General features: G+C 38.1%; 1 protein-coding gene across 1 annotated transcript in view; it reads left to right on the top strand.

Annotated features, from left to right (window-relative positions):
* The first annotated feature begins 597 nt into the window (after positions 1–597).
* The window catches only part of tafa5b (TAFA chemokine like family member 5b), a 109,231-nt gene continuing 85,875 nt past the window's right edge, over positions 598–23,953 (top strand). The window contains exon 1 of the mRNA XM_056451319.1: positions 598–857. Within this exon, the coding sequence (XP_056307294.1) occupies positions 749–857 (109 nt within the window). The 5' untranslated portion in view covers positions 598–748. The remainder of the gene's footprint in view (positions 858–23,953) is intronic.

The following is a 23,953-nucleotide window of genomic DNA, read 5'->3' as shown; positions in this document are numbered from 1 at the left end:
GAAAAAATTTTGTATTTGACACTGAAAATTATTATTATTTTTTTAAAAAGGAGCACATTGGAATCAAATTTTAAATTCTTTTCAAAATATTTTAGTTGTGCCTACATTTACTAAATATATTTAGCAAATATTTCTAATGTATTAGCTAGATTTTTTCTGTAATTTGTTTATTTTTATTTTTAATTTTAATTTGTTAAAAAAAATCTCGTTTCACTAATACTGTAATGTCCAAGCAAACATAGCTGACTTACAAATTGTTATAAGCTAAACTTTACGTTCAGGAAAGCATCATCTAATTTGACTTTATGGAAAAAATAAGCCCCAAGTAAGCACAACAATCGATTCTCTCCTCAGAATGAAAAACACTTGAGTTATCAAGCACTTTTCTACAGGCGTCAGACGAAACGGCAGCAGCGTTTCTTCTCTCTCGCTAAATGTTAGATGGTTCTTTTTTAAATTGTATAACTCGTTTAAGTCTCAGTTGGTCTGTTAGTGTCTTTGTTAAGCATTTCCCCCCACCCTTTATGTTTTACCTTAAATATTCTCAAACGCATCACTAGCAGCATCTCAAACGGAGGATCCTCTTCTTCATTTGCAGTCTCACTCAGCTCTCCTGACGGATACGGTCTCACCGCTTCTCTCTCGTTTCTTCATGGCAACTTTGAAACGAAAGCCGAAGCGTGAATAGCTGCTGGCTATAAGCGCCTGATTGGAGGCTAATTTGACTGGAGAATTGAGACTGACTTTGATGGCTTCGCCCTTTAGAAAGAGGAGCAGAAGGAGGGATGCGTGGCTGACGATGTCCTCAACTTTCTGGCTTGTGCTGCTGTTGAGCACTCTGCTGGTCCTGTACTGCGGTAAGTGCGCCGCTCCTCCGCCGTACAGAGCTTTCATTTATTCCCACAATCCCAGAACTGGTCGTCAATAATGTAATTGTGAGTTCAGCAGCAATTATGGGTTGGTGATGAGGCTATGTAAGAAGTTCGATGTGAAACGAGAATTTGAGGCCATTTTATTTCAAGCGCAGATAGATAGATAGATAGATAGATAGATAGATAGATAGATAGATAGATAGATAGATAGATAGATAAATATTTTGCATTTCTTTTGCACAGACAGATGACAGACAGACAGACAAACACAATCTCACAATTCATAACTTGCCTACACGGAATCTGCGTGTGCAAAAATACACAGATTTTTAGCCCCTCATTGAGTCTATATATTTACTTGTGTAAATCTGTGTAAATATATATTTATTGAGTTTTTAAATTATTTTTACTAATATAATTATGATATAATAATAGTAATATTAAAATGTTCATATGATTTATGTTGGTTTGACAGACAGACAGACAGACAGACAGACAGACAGACAGACAGATAGATAGATAGATAGATAGATAGATAGATAGATAGATAGACAGACAGACAGACAGACAGACAGACAGACAGACAGACAGATAGACAGACAGACAGACAGATAGATAGATAGATAGATAGACAGACAGACAGACAGACAGACAGAAAGATGGATGGACGGACAGACAGATAGATAGATAGATAGATAGATAGATAGATAGATAGATAGATAGATAGATAGATAGAGTAGGTAATTGATCATGAAAAAAAAAACAGTTAGACAGCCAGATTTTCCCTGACTTAGCAATACAAGAATGTTAGAGAAAGAAAGAAAGAAATAAAGAAAGAGAGAGAGAGAGTTGTCCATGTATTTACTGCGTTTAAGTTAATCAAGCTCAGCTCCTCTATATGACTAGATTACTGGCCTGGTGTTTGGGGACTCAAGAGTCAGGCCCCGCTGTGCTGTGGCTGTCCCAATGCCTGAGTCTTCATTAGCGCTGTGTTGTCCTATCGATTGCATCTATTGCATTGCATTTAGTTAGAGGACACAGCAAAAACAGACACTTCCTCCCCTGTGGCCTTTCAGCAAATGGGCAAAACCCCTTAATCAGTTTTATTAGGGGATGTAGCGTTTCTGGAGCAGACGGCCAGAGCCCATTGTAGCTTTCAGAAGGACTGTATTCTTGTCTGAGTTTCCCGTTGCATATTGACTGGAGTACATTAAAATCTTTAGTTCTTTCTCAGACAGACCAGCAAATGGAAATCATTATTGATTGCTCTGCGGAGACAGCATTCACACATCATTTTACCCCCACAACAGATTTTAGGACTTCTAAAGTGGGTCCTAAGATAGCAAAATCATTTCATTAGTAGCAGCAACAGTCTTTTTCCCCCATGCGTTTGTGCTGTTGTTTATCTTTTTTTAAGCTAGAATACACTAGAGTCCATAACTCACAATAAGCTTGGAGACAGGCCATCTGTTTAGTGCATACAATAAAAAAAATCTTTCAATAAAAAAATCTGCTTTCTAACCAGCAGACATAGCGCACAAACGAGCTGAATCAAAAATGGCACTCAGAATTGGAAAAAAAAGTAATGTATATTGAGTGGTGTGCTGAGTCAGAACACAAGAATACAAAATAATGAGACTTTAAGAAGTTGTTATTCCAGAGCTGACACGCCATACTCCTTTTAATCCACCTGTGCTGTTCTCTGGCTTTTGAAAATCAACTTATGCAATGTCTTTGATGACCAGCAGAGTGCGGGTGGCTCTTGACCTACAAACTCCTTATGCAGAGCACATATGAAGAGCACTTGCATAGAAGCAGCCATTTATTATTTGTATATTTTCTATACTTTCTCCATAACGTCCAGACATAGTAGATAAATAGGCTGTAAAAATTTTTTTTTTTTTTTTTTGGTAAAACACCTTTTGTGAAGAAAAAAAAGATATATGTATGTAGTTTGAAGCCTGATGTTTGAGAAAATATAAGAGGTCACTAATTTTATCAATTATTTTTTTGATTTTTAAAAACCTTTTTACTTAACTGTACCTTAAATACATTCTATGGCATGACATACATAGCAAAAATGAAGAAAAACAACTATTAATAATATACAAATAGTGTGAGATTGAATTATCTTCATTGTTGAACACATATCTTTATATAGTGTTATTTATTTTCTCTCACATGGTCACCCACCGAAGCTAAGCAGGGCTGCGCCCCGATCAGTACCTGGATGGGAGACCACATGGGAAAGCTAGGTTGCTGTCGGAAGTGCTGTTAGTGAGACCAGCAGGGGGCGCTTAAACTGCATGCTGTGTGGGTCCTAATGCCCCAGTATATTGATGGGGACTCTATACTACTCAGTGAGTGCTGTCTTTTCGATTAAGACGTTAAACCGAAGTCCTGAGTGTTTGTGGTCATTAAAAATACCAGGACGTCCCAGGAAGAGTAAGGGTTTAACCCTGGCATCCTGGCCAAATTTGCCCATTGATCATCCTGTCCAACATAGCCTCCTAACCATCCTCATATCATAATTGGCTTCGTCACTCTCCTCTCCACCAATCAGCTGGTGTGTGGTATGCGGTCTGGTGCACTATGGCAGCCATTGTGTCATCCAGGTTGATGCTGCATACTGGTGGGATATGAGGAGATTCTACCCAAAAATGTGTAAAGCGCTTTGAGTGTCCAGAAAGTGCTTTATAAATGTAAGGAGTTATTATTAATTCTTTATTTTATATGAGATTTTGAAGAAAAAAATTATCTATTACATTTTCAATAAAATGGGGTGTCACACCAAAGGACAACAAAACATAACTATTTTGTGGTGATTCCAAAAATATATGAAAAATCTGAGACAAAAACTGAGCAGGTGCATGCCATGGGAATCACAGGGGTTGTTGCTATGGCCAGAAATGAAGATTTGTTTATATATTTTTTTCAAGTACCCATTAATTGTATTTTCTTAACGTCTAAACCTATCCCAACCCTAAAGCCAATCCTCACAGCAATGTAAAAACAGTAATTATACAGAGTATTATTCTTATTATTTATTAAATTACCCATGACATTTTATTTTATTCAACCCAAGCTCATTGGAAATATGTGCCCAGGGCTAAATTTTTCAGAACAGAGAAATATGCAATACACACACTTTATGCTTTCACAAAGGCCGCTGTGTACATTTTCAAACAATCTCAACTTCGTTACTGAGGGATGTTTTCTCATATGTGCTGTTTTTCATAAATCCACCACAGGCTGCTTTGTACATTAATGTCGATCTCAATGTCCTTCTGGCACACGTCTGTGAGAGAGACCAGTCAGTTTGTTGTTGTGCATAATATCACTTTGATATCATCTGACCCACCCACATCCTTCTTTAAACCCAATTGATAGTGTTTTTTTCAATATCAAACTACAGTAACGCAATCAGGGCCACATGCTTTTACCATGGTATTACATTGTTCTTTATTTGGGATTTTGTTCTACCTGGATTCTGCAACCTTTGCCGGATTTGAACCCCTCTCTGCTCCACCTCTCAAGTTTGGCAACGTTTGCAGTTAGCTATCGAGCAAACCAATCATGCTGGAAAAATCATATGGTGGTGTGTTGTCAGTGGTACTGCACCGTTGCATTCATTTTACATACAAAATACAGCCATTATACTGTCAGAGATGTATGCCTGGTCACATTTTCCCAATGAGCTATGTTTGCCCAAATTATTAGTGTCTAAAATGTTTCAGCATACCCCAAAAAGTTTCAGCAGTTTAGTTTTAGTATTTATTTTAAAGTTTAGTTTTAGTTCATATTTTTACTCAAGTGAGACAAGTGTGGTGCTAATTGACAAGTGAAGGTACCAATAAAAGGTCTGTACACCATATCAATCAAGCAATACAACTGTTTATTGCTGGTACATACAGCTGATATCAGTTATATTAATAATAATCACGATATTCATAAACCATATTCAATAATGAGTAATAAAACAGCATAAAAGGCTTATTACAAGAAATCAACCAAGTGGATAGAAGACACATTAGGAATGAATAATACAATGTCAAGCAAGAAGATTTTAAATTTATTTTGTAATTATTTACAACCTCAGATATGTGCCATCATCTTCCTCACCAAAGACTGGGGAGCCTGTTGCAGTCATATTGGAACCAACACATAAGCCCGAGAATGCCGGACGATGTGCGCTTGTCCCACGGCTAAGCTTACAATGTTATTGCAAGAAGTTCTCGCCTTTATAGTCAAAATTTGGGTGCTGGCTAAAGCCTGCTAGTTGAGAGAGTAGAGGTAGTTGATCAGGCTTCTCCCTCTCTCAACTAGCCTCACATTATTTGTAATTGTACAGCAAAAATCAGAGGTTCTGAACTATCAGGATAGTCAATGTCCTAACCTCCCCTTCTAGTGACCTGGTCATTTGTTGAGTACATCTAAGTATAATTATCTGGAGTCAATATTATACCCCTGACCGTGTTTAAGAAACAGCATTGTTAAATTTAAAGTCATAAAATTACACTCCTTGTCATGTGGACTTTTGAGTCAATTTATTCATTTTCTTCTCGGTTTAGTTCCTGTATTAATCAGGGGTTGCTACAGCGGAATGAACGGACAACTTATCCAGCATATTTTTTACATAGCGGATGCCCTTCCAGCTGCAAATCACAGGGAAACACTCATACACTATTATTCACACACATACACTACGAACAATTTAGCCTACCCAAATCACCTAAGCCCATGTCTTTGGAGTCGAACCAGTGACCTACTTGATGTGAGGCAACAGCTCTACCCACTGCGCCACAACATTCTATCCCTGACCCTCTCTTTATTATCTGTTTCTTCGTTGAGCGCAATGGGGAAAAAACAACAACACATTTCTTACACCAGTGTTTCTCAACCACGTTCCTGGAGGACCACCAACACTGCATGTTTTGGACGTCTCCTTTGTCTGTCACACCCATTAGAGCTCTTTCAGTCTCTGCTTAAGAACTAATAATAAGTATCAGGTGTGTATGGTTTAGGAGACATGGAAAATTTGCAGAGCTGGTGGTCCTCCAGGAACGTGGTTGAGAAACACTGCCTTACACTACTCTAACTCTAAACCCGACCCTCACAGTAATGTAAAAAACAGTAATTATTGCTGTACAGTAATTGTATTTTTTACAATATCAATAATCCTTGTTAACGTCCGGCTGCAGATGTCTAGACTTTACCAATCACAGGGTGCTTTAATCACATCTTGAATGAGGACCTTTAACTAAGTAAAGTTTTAGGTGGAACTGCCTGATTTAAAATAATCATTAATTTCACACCAGAGGACATGGTTTTCAGCAAAAAATCATATCAAGTATATCAAGTTTATATATCAAGTATATATAAATGTTTTTTCGAAATACAGTACATGTAAAAAATATTGTCATTTGCCAAGATAGCCACTTGGTATTTATTAATGGTTTTATGATTTTCTTTTTAATTGAAAAGTTGTAATTTAAGGTGGCACGGTGGCTTAGTGGTTAGCACTGTCGCCTCACAGCAAGAATGTTGTTGGTTCGAGTCCCAGCTGGACCAGTTGACATTTCTGAGTAGTGTTTGCATATTCTTCCCGTGTCCACGTGGGTTTCCTCGAGGTCCTCCTGTCTTCCCCCACAGTCTAAACACATTCACTATGTCACCTGCGGGGATCAAAGCAAGGAATAACAGAGACGAGGATCCAAAAAGGGCAATCCAAAAACATTGTCAAAAAACCATAAGGTTTTGAATAAGGTTAAAATAGGTTGACATAAGTTTGAAATAGGCGGCAAACAGGATCAAACAATAAACAAGGTTAAGGTCAAAAACAAACAGGCAAAACAAAGAAATGCAAACGTACATCAACAAAGACTCCATGCTAAACTGGTGTATGCGTAGTGTATAAATAGTTTGAATGATCAGTGATCACAAGTCTCAGCTGTGTGTGTCTTATTAGCCGTTATCAGCAACTGGTGTGTGTGACATGGCCTGATGGGATTTGTAGTTCCTAAACAATACATATGTAGTTCACCAGCGATCTGTCAGGAGTGGATCGCTGGTGATCGTGACAATTATAGGTAAATTGGGTAAACAAAATTGCCCATGTGAGTGCCTGTGTGAATGTGAGTGTGTATGGGTGTTTCCCAATACTAGGGCATCCGCTGTGAAAAACATATGCTACAATAGTTAGCTGCTAATTCCACTGTGGTGACCCCTGATAAATAAGGGACTAACCCAAAGAAAAATGAATGAATGAATTTTACAAAAATGTAAAAAAAAAAATTACAACAACAGTTTTTTATAACGAGAGGTCCATGGAAAACAAATACATTTTTAACCATTTGCTGCATTTTAAACAATGACAATAATAACTATATTTATTTTTTTGTCATGTGTGACAAAACAACCCATGTTTTATTGTGCATGTGAGGAGGTGGTGTTAGCATTCTTTTAAAATTCCTTATGCTTAAAAATCTTGTATTTCTAAGAAGCCCCATCTTTTAAAGTGCTTATGAGACAGTGGATGGCTCTGAAGGCACTCACTGTTCAAGAGCCCTCGTGGGGTGGGGAATTCTTGAAGTTGCTTCTTTAACGTTTTAAGAGCTTGGATGGGATTCATTAAAACAGCTCTTCAGATGCAAAGGGTGGAAAAGACTCTCCAAGTAGCTGAGAAGCTAGAGAGCAGTAATGCTAACTTTGGACTTTTATTACCTGAGCCTTTGGCCCCTATAAAGGCGTTCCCTCAAGAGAATACTGAAGCAGATCATTGAGAAACTGGTTATTAAGAGATATTTGCAAAATAACCGGCACTAATAGCACTCATTTTTATCAAATAAAGTAAGCACAAGAACAGTGGGGAGCTGTTCTGAAATTAGCTTGCTAAGCTAAAACTCATTTAAAAGCTAAGTAGCTAATTATATTGCTAATAATTAAATCAGATCCACTTTTTTCTGGCAAAATTAAGTAATTAATCAATTATAGGATGAGATAATCTTCAAACTTATACAACTAAAAGAACTTGAAAACACCCTTTTAATTATAATTAGAGAACATTTTGTTTCTGTCCTTAAATTTGATTGCTGAACAGTGCTTCAGTAGCGCTAATTAACATTCCACATTGCAGACAGATTGGCTGCGTCCGAAATCACCTACTTCTCAGAAGGTACTGCATTTGAATAAAAAAAAAACTACTCGACTGTTAGAAAAGTATGTTCTATACAGTATGAATGTGAGTAGTATGAATAGAACTTGGACCAACATAGGCTCATTCTGAAAACGTAGTCATATATACATTTCTGGAGACCGCAAATTATGTAGCCAGACGTACGTATGGCTGCATTTAATTTTTTAAACGAAGGCTACGGGGCGGTATGATGTCATTCCTTTTCGTGCTAACCAGCTGACCGCTTATCTCCGTGTGGACGACTTTCCCGCTGTATCCATTTTGTCCTGTTAGCTCGTCATGTACGTCAGCTGACTTGAGATGCAGAGAGGAGTTGACCACGATGACGGGTTCGAGTCCCATGAAGAACGGTTTCAGAAAGCAGGTAAGACAAAAACAGACTCCAGAAAATAAAAATAAACAAGTAAATAACAGGGTGAGAATGTGGTAAAATCTGAAAACGTAGTAAAAATCAGATGAGGGCTTTTCTTTTTCTGGATTGCTTTTGAAAATTGTTGGTTGGGTTTAGGGAAGTGGGTGGGCGGGTCAATCGATAAAATTGGTTATGTTTAGGGAAGGAGGTGGGTAGGTCAGTCGATTGGTCGGTCAGTCAGTCAGTCATTCAGTTAATCAAACAGTCAGTCAACAGTGGCCTCTGATGGGTTTACGCGAGAACAGCAGGCATCTCAAAAATCATCCACAGCGGCCTCTCGTGGATTCGTAAAAACAAAAACTGCAAAAATACATACCTCTGGGACATATTTCGCAGCCTCCAGAAATGTATATAGAGGTAAATTTTTAGAATGAACCTGGATTGACTTGGACGTACTTCATCCACCATTTTGTCATGATCATGTGACCTACCTGCGTCACCTGTGTCGCTTCACTCCCATTCATGAATTGTCTCGCCGGAAGTAGTAGGTCGTCTGAGTACTTCTCACATACTGTTTTTCGGACACACTACTCAATTCGCATGCTGTTTTTAGCGTACTATACAGTATGGAGGTATGCGATTTCAGACGCAGCAATTGGCAGTCAGTGTTGGCAGTGGGAATCTTTTAGCACTTCACGATTTGATTAAAATTTTTAATCAAATTTAAATTTTAGTATTTTTAAACCATTATAAAACAACCATATACTGCATTGCCTAACATTTGTCTATGTTTGTGTAACGGAGGCCAGCTAGCGAAGAAGGAGCTAGCGAGAAGTAAACCTCACTCCTCTGACCTCTAAAGGTGGTCTAGTGACAGATGCTAGAGCCCATGGTCTTTAGCCTTTTTGTTAGATCAACTGACTCCCATGCAAAGAATCGCCAGTTCATGAGGTTTAGGGGGTTGAGTGTAACAGAGGCCAGCTAGCGAAGTGCTATGCAGGTAAACCTCAGTCCTTTAACCTCTAAAAGTGCTTTAGCGACAAACGCTACAAGCCATGGTCCTTAACCTTCTTGTTAGAGCAACCGACTCCCATGCAAAGAATTGCCGGCTCAATCCCAACTCGGATCGGGTTGGGTGCAGTAAAACTGGTGGGTTACACCAGGGGGCTCGTCTGAGATGCGAGTGAGGTTCCGGGGGTGAGTGTCACAGAGGCCAGCTAGCGAAATGCTATGCAGGTAACCCTCATTCCTCTGACCTTTTAAGGTGCTCTAGCGACAGATGCTAGAGGCCATCCTTAGCCTACTTGTTAGAGCAACTGACTCCCATGCAAAGAATTGCTAGTTTGATCCCAACTCAGAATGGGTTGGGTGCAGTAGAACAGGTGGGTAACATATGCATGTATGTAACGTACGTGTATGTATGTATGTACGTACGTGGGTTACATATGCATGTATGTAACGTACGTGTTTGTATGTAGAAACAGAAGCTGAGGTATTTCAAAAGTCAGGTTATGTGACATGCAAATAATTCAAAGATAAAATTCTAACATTTATTATTGCATTTGAAATGTTAGAATCCTGTAACCATTGACTTCTGTAGTATTTGTTTTTCTTACTATGGATGTCAGCGGTTACAGGTTTGAGAACAATCTTCAGAATCTTCTTTTGTGTTCAACGGAACATAAAAACTCAAGGTTTTCAATAGAGGGTAAATGAAGAGAGATTTTTTTTGGGTAAAATATCTCTTCAAATGCTCATGAAAGTCACTGCATAGTTGTAATTGGGATTCTCTTCCATTCTCATTCGCTGTGGGATTTATTTATTTTTTAATATATGGTATGAAACTTTGTTTTACATCCTTTTTTTGTTAAACATTTTTCAGAGTACAGCACAACTTTGCTTTTAAGAGCGACATTAAACAGTGCCAGTGAACATACCATAACATACCTGAACTTTTATAACGTATTCCCCTCTGCACTTCCACACAGATGCGAGCATGCACATCCACATATCTCTGGCGTGAGAAGAACTTCTTTCATATTTCTTTCATGTTGTATATATGATTGCAAACTCAAATACAAACTCAAGGACCCCAGGAGCACTTGACTTTACTTTACTTCACACAGCTCATGATCTACCTGGAGAATTAATTCTTGGTTTTCCTGCTGTGCATTCCTGAAACCTACATACTTGTAGAGTCATTTTAATGATTGGATGAATGCAGCAGACAAACTATTTAGATAAAGATTCTAGCATTAGAGTACAGCCAACAGATATAACATTTTTTAATCTTTGGACTAAAAAGATAAGTGCGAAAGGACGTTTTAAATTTAATTCCTGTATTTTTGTCGCTACTCTAGTTTTGCCTCAAATTCTAACTGTTTGTTTATAAACAAAGCACAGTGCTTCCATAGTCCTGTTTCAAAAAACAAGTTGAACAAACTTGCAGAGTAAAATTTTGGTTGACAAAGCAAAGCAAATCCAACACCCAAAAATCATACAAAAAGTGCCCAGGGGTAGCTTAAATAATGTATCGGTGCTCTTTGGGTAAGGGATTCATCAGAACAAACAGCAAAAATCAGTCCAAGGCACTCAAAAAATGTGGAAAAAATATTAAAAAGCCTTTATTGACATAGCTATACCTTAGATCTGCACCTACGCATTTCGGCAAACGCTTGCCTTTATTTATATTGTGGATTGTATGCAGCTATATATGTGACACATGCAGCTAAAAGCTAATCATGTAACACATGAGAGTGTCAGTATAATTTATTACAGATGAGAAAGTCAGCAATTCACTTCCCTATTGAAGATTAAGAGATATCATTTTCAGAAATATAATGAATTTAAATGCATTTTTAAAGCAGAAATAAACACTGCTGAAGCAGGAAAATTCATATTATATTATTACTGTGTTTTAATATCTGTGCACAAGGGCACAACCAGCAATTTTGGGCCTAATAAAAAGAACATTTGAGGTCAGTCCCCCAGCTAGTACTGTTAATACTAACAAAGCAGACCGCAAACTATGTGGGCCCTTAGAATCATCCTTACTTAACCTTGCCTCTCGGATAATGTATAGGTTCACAATTTAATGATGTAGGTTCACAAACAGCTCAAAAGACTGTCATTTTAAAAGCTTTACATATTAAAGCAAACGCATAATTGAATATAAGTTTTAATTTAAAGGTATTATTAATGTTAACTGATCATTTGAGCAAATAATACAATAATATAAAACATTTATTAACGGTTCAAGACACCCTTTAATTGTGGGTAAAACTGGATAATTTTGAGCTTGTGTCAACTAATTTCTAGTTTAAATAACTAGTTTAAAATCATTTTTGGGGCGGGATCAAAATGGGTGATGTAGCGCGAATCTGCTAATGAAGTGATAATGCATTAGTTTCTCATTATTATTCAAAGTTGAGTTTTCTTATCCTATGAGAATACCCTGATTATGTGTTTGTTTCCACGATTCACAGGCTTTGTTGCATGTTTTTCCACGTCATGCTGTCAGGGCTGATACAACAAAGCTTTTGATTTGCAGCAAGATTTTTTGTCGGGAGAAATTCACGAGAATTGGAGAATAGTGGACTTTGTCTTTTATCAGTTGAGTTTGTTACCATTCAGATACATCGCCTATATTTGTGTTCGCCTATTTTTAAAACCCTCCAGGTTACCGGCAGGGCAAATGGTTGGAATAGACATGGCAAGAAGCTTGCTGTGCTGCTATCCACTGTGCCTGCATGGCAGGCCCGGGGATTGAGGAGGAGAGAAGTCCTACTCATTTCTCGTGTTTATGTAAGCACGATTATTTTTGATGATATAACAAATTGTGTTTATGTGTATATGAATTTACGAATAACAAATGTAGCAGGGCATTAAATTACTGTTTATTTCTTTGCATTTTAACTTTGTAAACTATGAAAGCATGCGTCTCCTCACAAAAGATGCACAGGATCTGTGGCTTTATCAGATATAAATGTCTCCTTTCTCACAGCTGATTGGTCCAGTTTGTTTTGGTGATTTCTAAACCAGAATAAAACCTTCTCCCGATATGTTTAGTTGTGTAATGCTCCGGTTACCAAAGTAACTCTCATTCCCCGAGGGGGAGGAATGGAAATGCTATGTGGAAACTTCCACTATAGGGATTTCGTCAGAATCCAATCATCTGAAAGAGTATACAAACGGGCCAATGAAATGCCAATGAGTTGGCAGTGTCAGCATGCACAGCTGGCGCTACTTACAATCAATTTGGAATAAAAGCGAAACGCGTGCCAAGCTGAGGCATCCTTTTCTTGCAGAAGAGACTCGCTCAACAGCTAAGGGGCAATCATTGTGGCAAAGGAACATAGCATTTCTGCTCCGATCCTTCCCTTGGGGAGTACACATATGAAAAAGAGATGGTTAATAGGGAAGACACGGGTCCGCCTGGGACGGGGGACTGCATCGTGGCTGAGTAAGCATATGGGATCACCAGCAGGGATCACACATACTGTAGCAGGCACCTATACCCAGAACGCTGGCTGACCAGCGGGCAGACCTACAATGCAACAGACCAGCGCCTGACTCCTCTGCTGAGTCAGATGCTGGGGGCCTTGGAGGAATCTCTGCAGGGTTCGCAAAGCGGGTAACTTACCTGACAAAGCGAGAAAGCGTATGTATCTCTGTGTTAGAGAGAAAGGCGCAGCAAGCGCGTTACAACACCTTCACCAAATGTTTCCTCAATCACCAAGGTTTCCTAACATCCTTGAGGAAACCGGCTACACACGCTGATTATAAAACCTTGCAAATGTGTTAGGTGTCGCCCAGTCTGCAGCTCTACAGATGTTTGTTAGAGAGGCGCTGCATGCACGCGCTCAATAGGATGCAATGCTCTGAGTGGAGTGCACTCTAACTCCTGGGGGACATTGCTTGCCCTGCTTCTGGTAAGTTGAGGGAGATGACATCCACTATCCAATGGGCCAACCTCTGTTTTGATACGGCACGTCCCTTCTGCTGACCACCATAACAGATGAAGAGCTGCTCAGATGATCTAAAACTCTGAGTGCTGTCCACATAAATTCGCAATGTGCGAACAGGACACAGTAATGAAAGGGCTAGGTCTGCCCCCTCTGTGAGCAGCGCTTGCAGGCTCACTACCTGGTCCTTAAACGGTGTGGTAGGAAGCTTGGGCACATATCCAGGCCGGGGTCTCAGGACAACGTGAGAGTAAAAAAAGCCCTTTTGAGTCAGTCGATTTTTAATTTAATTCAACTGAAATGAGAGAAACACTGAAAGAAACAAGCAAACATTTTTATAAATTATATACTTAATCAATAAATCATTCATAAAAACTGCTTAAATAGTTTGAAAAATTAATAACGGTCAAAAAATGTATTAATTTAGCAAATACACTTTAAACCCATTTTTTTATTACATGAGCCATACATACGTACATACTGAATCACTGCAATTGAATGAACAGTACCTCATTATGCACTCATATACAGTGTATACTGATATACATTGATATGATAATGTTGAGTTGAGAAGCATTTATGTATGCACTTTCATAAAGATCCCTGTTATAACCACTGAAGATGTGAAATTAGTCTTTCACTTGCATCACATATGCACTTTGTTGTAGTAAAGGGTGAATTTGTGAATATTAGTTGCCATGTAAGGCTTGAATTAAACTTTAAAACACTCACATGAAACACTTGCAGACATGTTAAGGAGACACATGTATCTTCATATTCCTGAATGCTCAAAGTCATATGAAAAGCTTACACAAAATAAATGCTATTCATGCATCCTCAAAAAACATCAGTGATTACACATACAGTACATTCAAACTCTTCTCTTACATCTGTAACACACTTACACTTACTGCACATGTGCAGCCATAAGATCATGTACAACAATCTAAGTTAAACTTACCAGTAGAAGCATTCTATATGTTGTGCTTGCAATGGAGGTTTGGATGGATCAAATAGTTCTTCCAATATTTCCTTATTCATTGGACATGGGCTCAAATTGATATAGTAACTAGGGCTGCATGATTCTGGCTAAAATGAGAATCACATTTTTTTTTCTTCTCACGATTCTGTAGATGTAAAATAAAGGTTAATAAGAGTAGGCTATTACTATTGTTATTCTCAAACATGGTAAAACAACATTAATAATATTAGGCCTATATGTTTAGGTCTACTGTTACATTTTGTATAGAATAGGAATGGTGGACTTGAACAGACTTTAAATTTGTCCTGATTGTTAATGCATAGTAAAGTTATGCATCAGAATACAACTATTCATAATTCTAAAGTTTAATTCACATGTTTGAGACATATGCTTGCAATCTGTCATTGACAACATCATTAGACCATTTTTATCTCTGGTAGAATAAAACATTTGTAATTATCAGAATCCCTCTTGCATTATATTCAACATTATATAGATCATTTTGAGGGATGTAAACAAAAACAATGACCTCAACATATTTCCTGTATTACATTTTTCATTTCTATAGCTTCCGAGAATCCAAAAAGAGCCACATATTGATAAATAATGTTATGATAGCTGTTTTAACATTAAGTTATGATTGAATTGCCTCTTGTTACAGTTATGAAATAGTTTGATAACAAGCAGGAAATGTTCATGGGGTGAATTATACCTTATAAATACATTATTTCAACACTATTTGGAGGTGTTCACCTTGCTGAGCAACGTATGTTAAACAATGTGAAGACTTGTGTGACCTCCTTTATGGTTCTCCTGAACTTGAAGTGAAGTTTATTTATAAACTAATTTCGAGAGGATCACTTATGATTGCTTGCGGCTGGTCCCGCATTATCCAACTTATAATTCACCAATCAGCCGATTCCTAAGCCACTATAAATACCCTAAGTTCCATATAACAGCCATCTTCGTTTTGAAGAATTCCCCCTTCCACCCCTACTCCTCCTCCTTTCCTAGATGGGTGGCACTGTGGCCACGGTAGCTAGACGACGTTTCTGTGTGGAGTTTATACGTTCTCCCCGTGCTCACGTGGATTTCCCCCGGGTTCCTCTCACCGTCCAAAAACATGCAACTTAAGTTAATTATCTAATCCAAATCTGTACCATAGATATGCTTCTAGTAAGTAGTTATCTCTTAAGAGCAATCACTATCTGTTCATTAGCTACTTCACAGAGGAGTTTTCGAGATCTACCTGTGCTCAAACTCCTCTTTCGCCTCGAGCCTGGGTGGGAGCCCCGGGCTCAAGGATGTTATGAGCTCTTTGCTCTCTCCCGGGACAGCATGCCAAACAAGCTTTATAATCAATCATCATGTGAACTCTTAAATATATTTGGCTGAATTGTAGAAATGCTGAATTAAGATCGTGTGGGGGGTCAAATTGAGATCATGATTTTTTTTTTTTGATTAATCTTGCAGCCCTAGTAGTAACATAATCACAATAATTGTTTACAATCACTGAGAGAAGCCTCTTGTCAGAAATGGGTGTTTTGTTTTTGACACTCACTATAAGTAGTTGACCAATCACAACAGGCTGGGCCTTCTGATAAATAAGAACAGATTTAGGGGCCATTTTCACAGAATTCAATTAAATTCATGTTTATTTTTATAGTGCTTTTACAACGTAGATTATGTCAGAGCAGCTTAACATAGAAGTTCTAGTAAATTGAAACTGTCAGAGTTTTTCAGAGTTGAAGTTCAGTTTAGTTCAGTTCAGTGTGGCTTAAATTTCACTGCTGGAAGTACAAACAGTGAAGAGCAAATCCATGGATGTGCAGCTCCACAAGTACCAAATCAAGCAAGCCAGTGACAAGGAACTTCACCAATTGACGAAAGTGAAGGAAAAAAAAAACCTTGATAAAAACCAGGCTCGGTTGGGCACGACCATTTCTCCTCCGGCCAATCTTTCTGTGCGGAGCTGCAGTCCAGGTGCCAGAGGCTGTAGAACGCCGGATGCCCATCGTGGAAAGCTGCAGGTGTGAGTAGGCAACCAGGTATTTACGCTGCCCCACGGGGTCAATTCGAAGACTTGTCACCGTGGTATTTCAGGAATCAGTCTCATGCTCTCCACTCCACCATGACTGCCACACCATCAGCTCAGGATATGGCCTGGCCCAGAATTATGGATACCTTGCCATCATTTCTTCACAGGTCCTGGATCGCATCAATGGCGCTGCATAATCTCTAGAGGCCTCGGGATGAGTATCTCCAGGTGGAAATAGAGAACAAAGAGAATAATTAGCGTAGCTGCTGTTCATAGTGTATTTAAACACGGGATGCAAAAATGAAGTGTTATGAATGAAAATAGTAGTTATATAAATAGACATAGAAACAAACATGGAAAGCATATTAGAGTTCCTAACAAAATATCTCGTGCATTAAGACTGGAGGAGGAGCCATAAATGAGAAGGCTAGACCTCCTTTAGTGCACTTTGCTATTCTGGGTACATTTACATTTACATTTACATTTACATTTAGTCATTTAGCAGACGCTTTTATCCAAAGCGACTTACAAATGAGGACAAGGAAGCAATTTACACAACTATAAGAGCAGCAGTGAACAAGTGCTATAGACAGGTGTGTAAAGTCTAAGAAGCAAAACATTAGTAAAAATTTTTTATTTATTTATTTATTTATTTTTTTGAGAGAGAGAGAGAGAGAGAGAGAGAGGGCACAGTTAGGGATATAGCCAGAGAGGCATTTGCAGATTAGGAAGGAAAGTGGAGACTAAACAGTTGCGTTTTTAGTCGTTTCTTGAAGACAGCAAGTGACTCTGCTGTTCTGATGTAGTTAGGGAGTTCATTCCACCAACTGGGCAGATTGAATGTGAGAGTTCGGGAAAGTGATTTCTTCCCTCTTTTGGATGGAACAACGAGGCGACGTTCATTCACAGAACGCAAGTTTCTGGAGGGCACATATATCTGCAGAAGTGAGAGCAGATACGAAGGAGCAAAGCTAGAGGTCACTTTGTAAGCAAACATCAGAGCTTTGAATTTGATGCGGGCAGCAACTGGCAGCCAGTGCAAACGGGTGAGTAGCGGAGTGACATGTGCTCTTTTGGGTTCATCAAAGACCACTCGTGCTGCTGCGTTCTGAAGCAGCTGAAGAGGTTTGATAGAACTAGCTGGTAGCCCGACTAGCAGAGAGTTGCAATAGTCCAGTTTGGAGAGAACAAGAGCTTGAACAATGAGTTGAGCTGTATGTTCAGATAGGAACACTCTTTGTGTATTACTGTATGTGTATGTGAGTACTCCCAGAAGCCTCAGAACTCCAAGTTTTGAGATCTTAAAGAGCAAGTTGAATTGTAGTGAGACAGAAGGTTGGTTAGATAAACAAGTGCTAGATTATTTAAAGCTTTATATATAAGAAGCAATATGTTATAATCAATACAGAACTTAACAGGCAGCATTTTTAACAGGCAAGAATGCGTTTTTCCATTTGTATGAGCTACTTTTTCAGTTTTTTCTATGTAAACATGCACTTGACGGACAAGTATGACCATTACATTTGTGTCTCATGTCTTTTGCAGCACCTCACACATGAGCGCCACATTTTTTTAAATGCGTCAAATTAAAATAATTTAACTTTTACAAATAGTGCCGTTCATAAATGTCAGTTCCAAAGCAGTGGACCAACCAGAAGAACTCAGAGGTGGGGCAGGTATTGCAAACTATTGTTTATAGTAGCAAGCTGCGATGGCAACCATTTTATTTGATAGTGTGAGGAGGTGTTTTTTTAAAAAGTCATTCCTGAGCACTGCATCTTGCTTTTTTAGAAATGAAGTGATTTTAAATGTATATTATGAGAAAAGTGTGTTTTTTGTAACTATTGTAAGACACACTAGGGCTAAAATAGGGTCACATTAATTGTTAAATAGCTTGGTAAGCAACACGGATACACAAAGCACAACCAAAAATGCAATGTAGAGATTTGACACAGAACACTTCGACTTCCTGTAGGCTGAAATGTTTTCAAAACAACAACACAGATGTCACTGCAGAAAATGTAAGCGCATACGAGAGGCTAACACTGTACAAGAGGAAAAGTTCTCTTAGAAAAATTGTGTGTACTTAAGTGAAGCATAAATGAACACTCACATACACATACGGTAATACACAAAGAGCTAAGCTAGTCACTTTGAAGATGAGAGAGCACACAAGTACGCCTTGAGAAAAATGTTAAACTTACAGGACTTGACAAAGAAGTTTTTTAGTTTGCAAAATACTAATCGTCCCGAGGCATTGCTCTACTATGAGGGCAGGACAAGCATTTTTCCTCTAAAGGAAGAAGAGAGAGAGAGAAAAGGGAAGAGAGAAAAGAAGTGAAAATAGACAATCAAACAAAAATAGATGGGAGAATTTATTCGGTCCAGCGATTCATAGCCGGGGAAATAAATAACTTTGGAGAAATAAACAAGCAGCAGGAAAGAAATATGGAGTCTGGTGTGCGACAAGTAAATGAGCTGCTATTTTAATAAAGCCGGCGGATAATGAAACCACTCAATTAATGTGCTTTATGGTGTACTTCTTTTCTCCTCCTTTCCTCCGTCTGAACAATGCCCTGACATTGAGATACTTTCTACACTTCCACACAAGCCTGCGATAGATCAATCAGTCCGTTTGTTTGCAAAATCCATTGAGGGTGCGAATAAGAGAGAGAGAGGGAAGGAGGGAGAGAGAGAGTGTGTTTACAAGAGCTCATTCAACGGACACGAGGGAAGAGAAACCCTGAAGATATTTATTCAACTGGAGCAGTGTAATTCCAGCTGATACATTCATACATTTTGAAACATGGCTTTGTTAAGCTTCATTGCTCGTCTCTGAGAAACAAAATCTCTCTCCTGCTCTTTCTCTGAAACCTTGACTTCTTGCTTCTGCTCTTTTTCTCAGGAGCAATAAATGGTAGATTGTATTGGCGCTATATAGTCTCGGCCAAATCCTATTAATATGTGTTATATTAGGTTTTTTCGAGGCAATATCGAAAAGAATCTCTCTCATTCTCAACGTTCACCCTGCAAAACTTGCAGCGATATGCGGTTCATCATCCGCAAATATAATACTTTCAGAACAAAGGATTGTTACATTTGGGACAGAAGGTCAACGGCGTTTCGCGCCGCATGTAAACCGCAGCAGGTCTGTTAGTGACTCTCCTCCCTGCCGTCTGGCAGGCCACTCTATCCACAGATTTGTTCGCTCACAGCTTAACTAAATCAAGTTCAATTTGAAAGCAGGAGTCGTGCCAGAAGTGCCATTGTGTAAGTCTTGAATAATGTAAAGCAGCTGATGCCTGTGCTTGTTGCCGAATCTCTTTGTGGCTCAAATAATTTAAGAAAAGCTTTCAAGAATCACTCTTGCGGCAGCGTCAGGATGCTCTCTAAAACAAATTGTCATGTGCAAAAAGCTTGGCTGCCACCAAGGTCATTTTGTTCATTTATTCCTCAGGTTTTTGATTTCATTCCTCCTTCTTGAATATTTGTCGGTATTGACCACAGATGCTGTACATGTATATTTATAATCAGCTTAAAGGGATATTCATTCATTCATTCATTCATTCATTTATTTTCTTTCAGCTTAGTCCCTTTGTTCATCAACGCCAACTTATCCAGCATATGTTTTACTTGTGGGGTGGAAACCCATGCCAACACAGTGAGAGCATGCAAACTCCACACAGAAATTCCAACTGACCCAGCCGGGACTCGGGCCAGCGACCTTCTTGCTGTGAGGCGACAGTGCTAACCACTGAGCCATTGTGTCTGCCTTAAAGAGATAGATCATCCAAAAATGTACTTACTATACTGAATGGTTTTAAAGTTCTCTAGTTTCTTTTTTCTCTTGACTGCAAATGATATCTTAAGATATCTTAACATTTTTTTTGAAATTTGTAACTCTTGACTTCCTAGAAGAAAAAAAGAATACTATACAAATGCTTACAGGTGTTTGGCATTTTTCTACATATCTTTTATAAGGTTTAATCAAAGACTATAGGATACATAAGACACTCGTATAGTTTTGAATGGGGAAAAGTGTAACGGTCAATATGGCGAATGAAACCTTCTAGTACAGGAGCCAATCAGTAATCGCTATAGACTGGCAATTCTCCGGGGACGATCTCAGACGAGACGTGAGTTTATGCAGATTTTGTGTAATTCAAACATTTAGAAATGAAAATTAAGAGACAGTTGCAGTTTAAGGGAATTTCTACCACAAAGGTAAATTTTTTTACTTATAAAAAAGGTGATATTTAAGCTTGTCTTTTTCAAAGAAATCATACGAAAAACAAGCATAAAATCATACAATACAATGATAGAACGCATCCTTGATTACTGTCAGCTTCTCCTCCGTCAAATGATGTCACTTCCTCTGAGTTATAGCCTGTTAAATTGAATGCAAATGTGACAGGGCTGACAGAAACATGGGAACATTGTAAAACTGTATTGATTTGTGAATTTTATTTATAATTTTGTGTTTTTAATTAAATAATGTGAATGATAACAACTTAAACATGCTATTTCTCTTACTTTCCTAAATAACAGTTTTTAGCATAACAAAACTATTAAAGCTGTAGGTTCAGTTGGGCTGAGGACAAGGACAATGACAGGGTTTGAAAATTTGTAAATTGTTTTTAATAAACAAAGAAATCTGAGAACCAAATGAATGACATATTGCTTTACAGAAATCAACCATCAGTCCATTTCAGAAATCTTTGGGATGAAATACTTTTTATTTACTGAATTTTATTTCAGGGATATTTAATGTACGTTTCTGGTAGAATGTCCCTTAATTTTATTGGTGATTTCTAATCATAAGCTTGGCAAGCGATTTTGGAGAGTTTGTTGTTTCATTATTTAAGCAGAATGCCCGAGCAGACTGCCTGAGAGGTGTTTCAAAGCCTTAAAGGGACTTTGGTTTAACAGAAGACAGAAACTTAAGTTTGTGACAATTGAATGTTGAGTAAATGATTACTGAATTTCAGTTTTGGGTGAATCACTTTTACCTACTTAGTAAGCATTGTTACCCTCTGTTTGCAACAGTATATATCATTCAGTTTTTATAGGCTCAGCAAATGCTACCAGAAAATCCCTTTGTTCTGTATGTTCCTGAGATGTTCTCCATAATCCCCGACAAACATTTCATTTCATTGCACGGAACAGAATGGGTTCTCGAGATGTGTTTGAAACACTTGACACAGTGTGATAAATGCAAGGAACAGAATGTTTAAACAGCATTCAGACATCAGCCTTTTGGTCAGCGAAGAATAAAATTGTGTCTTTGAGGTGCTATAGAAATTTAGAATAATTTATAAAAGGATTCCTTTATTGGTATTGGTTTATTTAATAATAATATCTTTAATTAATATTACTGTAAGTTGTTCAGAAAAAATTGTAATGATTATATATAGCTATGTATATACTCTATAAAATTCTCTCTTTTTTCCTCTCTCTCTTCTGTCTCTAATATTTCAAAGATTTCCATCGATGCTTATTACTATCTTGCAAACATTAATGAGCATCGATGGAAATCTTTTATTTATATTTTATGATTACATTGAAAATTTATTAAGGTTTCCTTTTGACTTGTCTTGAATATGAGATATAATATTATCTTTACTTTAGGCCCCCCATAATGTAATTAAACTTAATTAAAAACATGTACATGAATGAAGAGATGAATTCAAATCATTTAGAGTCGAATTTACCAACAGGTTTCACCACTGCAATGCCTTTTTTGTCATTACAACCTACTTTAGAGATTTACTGAAACACAAAATAATATTACATATGTTGGAGTTTCCATTTCAAACTGAAAATTTCTGGGGAGAGGAGAGTCTTTAGGTGAATAATGCAAGATTTGGGGTCTTCACTTCACTGGTAATTTCACCATTATTTAACATCCTAAAAAAGCATGTCTTAACTCATCTTGTGCTGGTGTCTTTAGTAGGTTGCTTGCCGCTTTTCATAATTGGGCTCTGCTTGTTTACGACCTAATTTGCACCATTTGTGCATTGCATTGGACATTATGAAAATGAGCTACTAAGTCTGTGTTCTTTCATTTGCATATTGTCAATTAATCAGTCACACTGCCGTTTACAGGATTACCCTTCTCACACTTATTTGCTCAGTTTAGTAAATCTATATCCCTTATGAAAATTAACCATGGTTTTACTATAGTAAAACTGTAAATATGACTGCAGTGTTTTGAAAAGCACTGATCCAGAAAAAGAAAAGCCCCTTGATTTTTTTACCACGTTTTCAGATTTTACTACTGTCACGGTTGATGGGTTTGTGTGTTCTTTCTGTATGTTATGTGTTATGCCTTGTGTGTTGTCGTGTGCGAGGGTGTGTGATTTGTTTACCTTTTGTGTGACGGCGTGCTTTCTATCAGCTGACTTAATCATCCTCCAGCTGATCCTTGTTTGCTGACTATATATTCAGCCTGTGGTTACTGCTGGTTATCAGTCCGTTGTTTTTCCTTGTTCCTGTCATTTGTTCCCCAGATTCCCCCGCTGTTTGTTTGTCTTCGTGGTGACCTGTGACTTTCTTTTGTTGTGTGCTTTATTGTCGCCAGAGCATCCGGTGGTATCCTTTGATACTTCTTCTTTTGTTCATTATTAAATTTACTTGCTTTTGGATCCTCTCTGTCTAGTCTCGTGACAACTACATTCCCACCCTGTTATTTACTTGTTTATTTATTTTTTTGGCTTTTGTTTTTGTCTTACCTGCTTTCTGGAAATGTTCTTCACCGGACTGGAACCCCGTTGTCACGGTCAACTCCATTCTGCGTCTCAAGTCTGCCAACGTAATAATAAATAGGGGGCTAAGCCAAAGGAAAATGAATGAATGAATGAATGAAAATCTGCAAAATGAGTGAGTTAACCCAAGATTCAAACTGTTTATAAATACTTTAAATGGACTTCAGGATGTTTACAGTAAATAACGTGCTAAAGTGCATTACAGGCAGGATACAAAGAGAGAGAGGGAGAAACATATTAATGCATCTCGACTCAAACAGTTTCTGTCTGAGAGCCAAGGGCGCTCTCACCTGCTCTCTAATGTTATGCAGCATTTCTGTCACCGTTATCACTGCAACACTCTGGGGGAGTAAAGCGCAGACCACCGCTTGACTTCTGAATGTCCCTAAAGCACAATTTTCACTCCACAATACAGCCGACAACATAGTGAGTCGTGTTGTAGTCGATATCTTTGTCATTGTAGGATTAGTAACAGAGCTATAGTGTAACTATACCATCTCCACTGACCCTGCGAATACTGCAACTTGATGAGTTTGTGGAAATGGAAGGTCTAGAAACATTTCGAAAGAGAAAGCAATGGTTGTGTGAAAAGATTGTTACAAAATACACTTATTTAAAGGGATAGTTTTGGCATTCTGCCATCATTTACTGTATTCACCCCAATGCTGTTAATTTTTTAAAACAAATTTATTTTATGTTTGATTGATTGATTGATTGATTAAATTATTGGTTGGTTAACTGCTTGAGTGGTGGGTTAGTTGGTTGATTGGTTGGTTGGTTGATTGG

The sequence above is a fragment of the Danio aesculapii genome, chromosome 25, assembly GCF_903798145.1.
Source record: "Danio aesculapii chromosome 25, fDanAes4.1, whole genome shotgun sequence".
NCBI lineage: Eukaryota > Metazoa > Chordata > Actinopteri > Cypriniformes > Danionidae > Danio > Danio aesculapii.
Note: the sequence above shows the minus strand (reverse complement) of the source record. Positions and strands in the feature narration are given on the sequence as shown.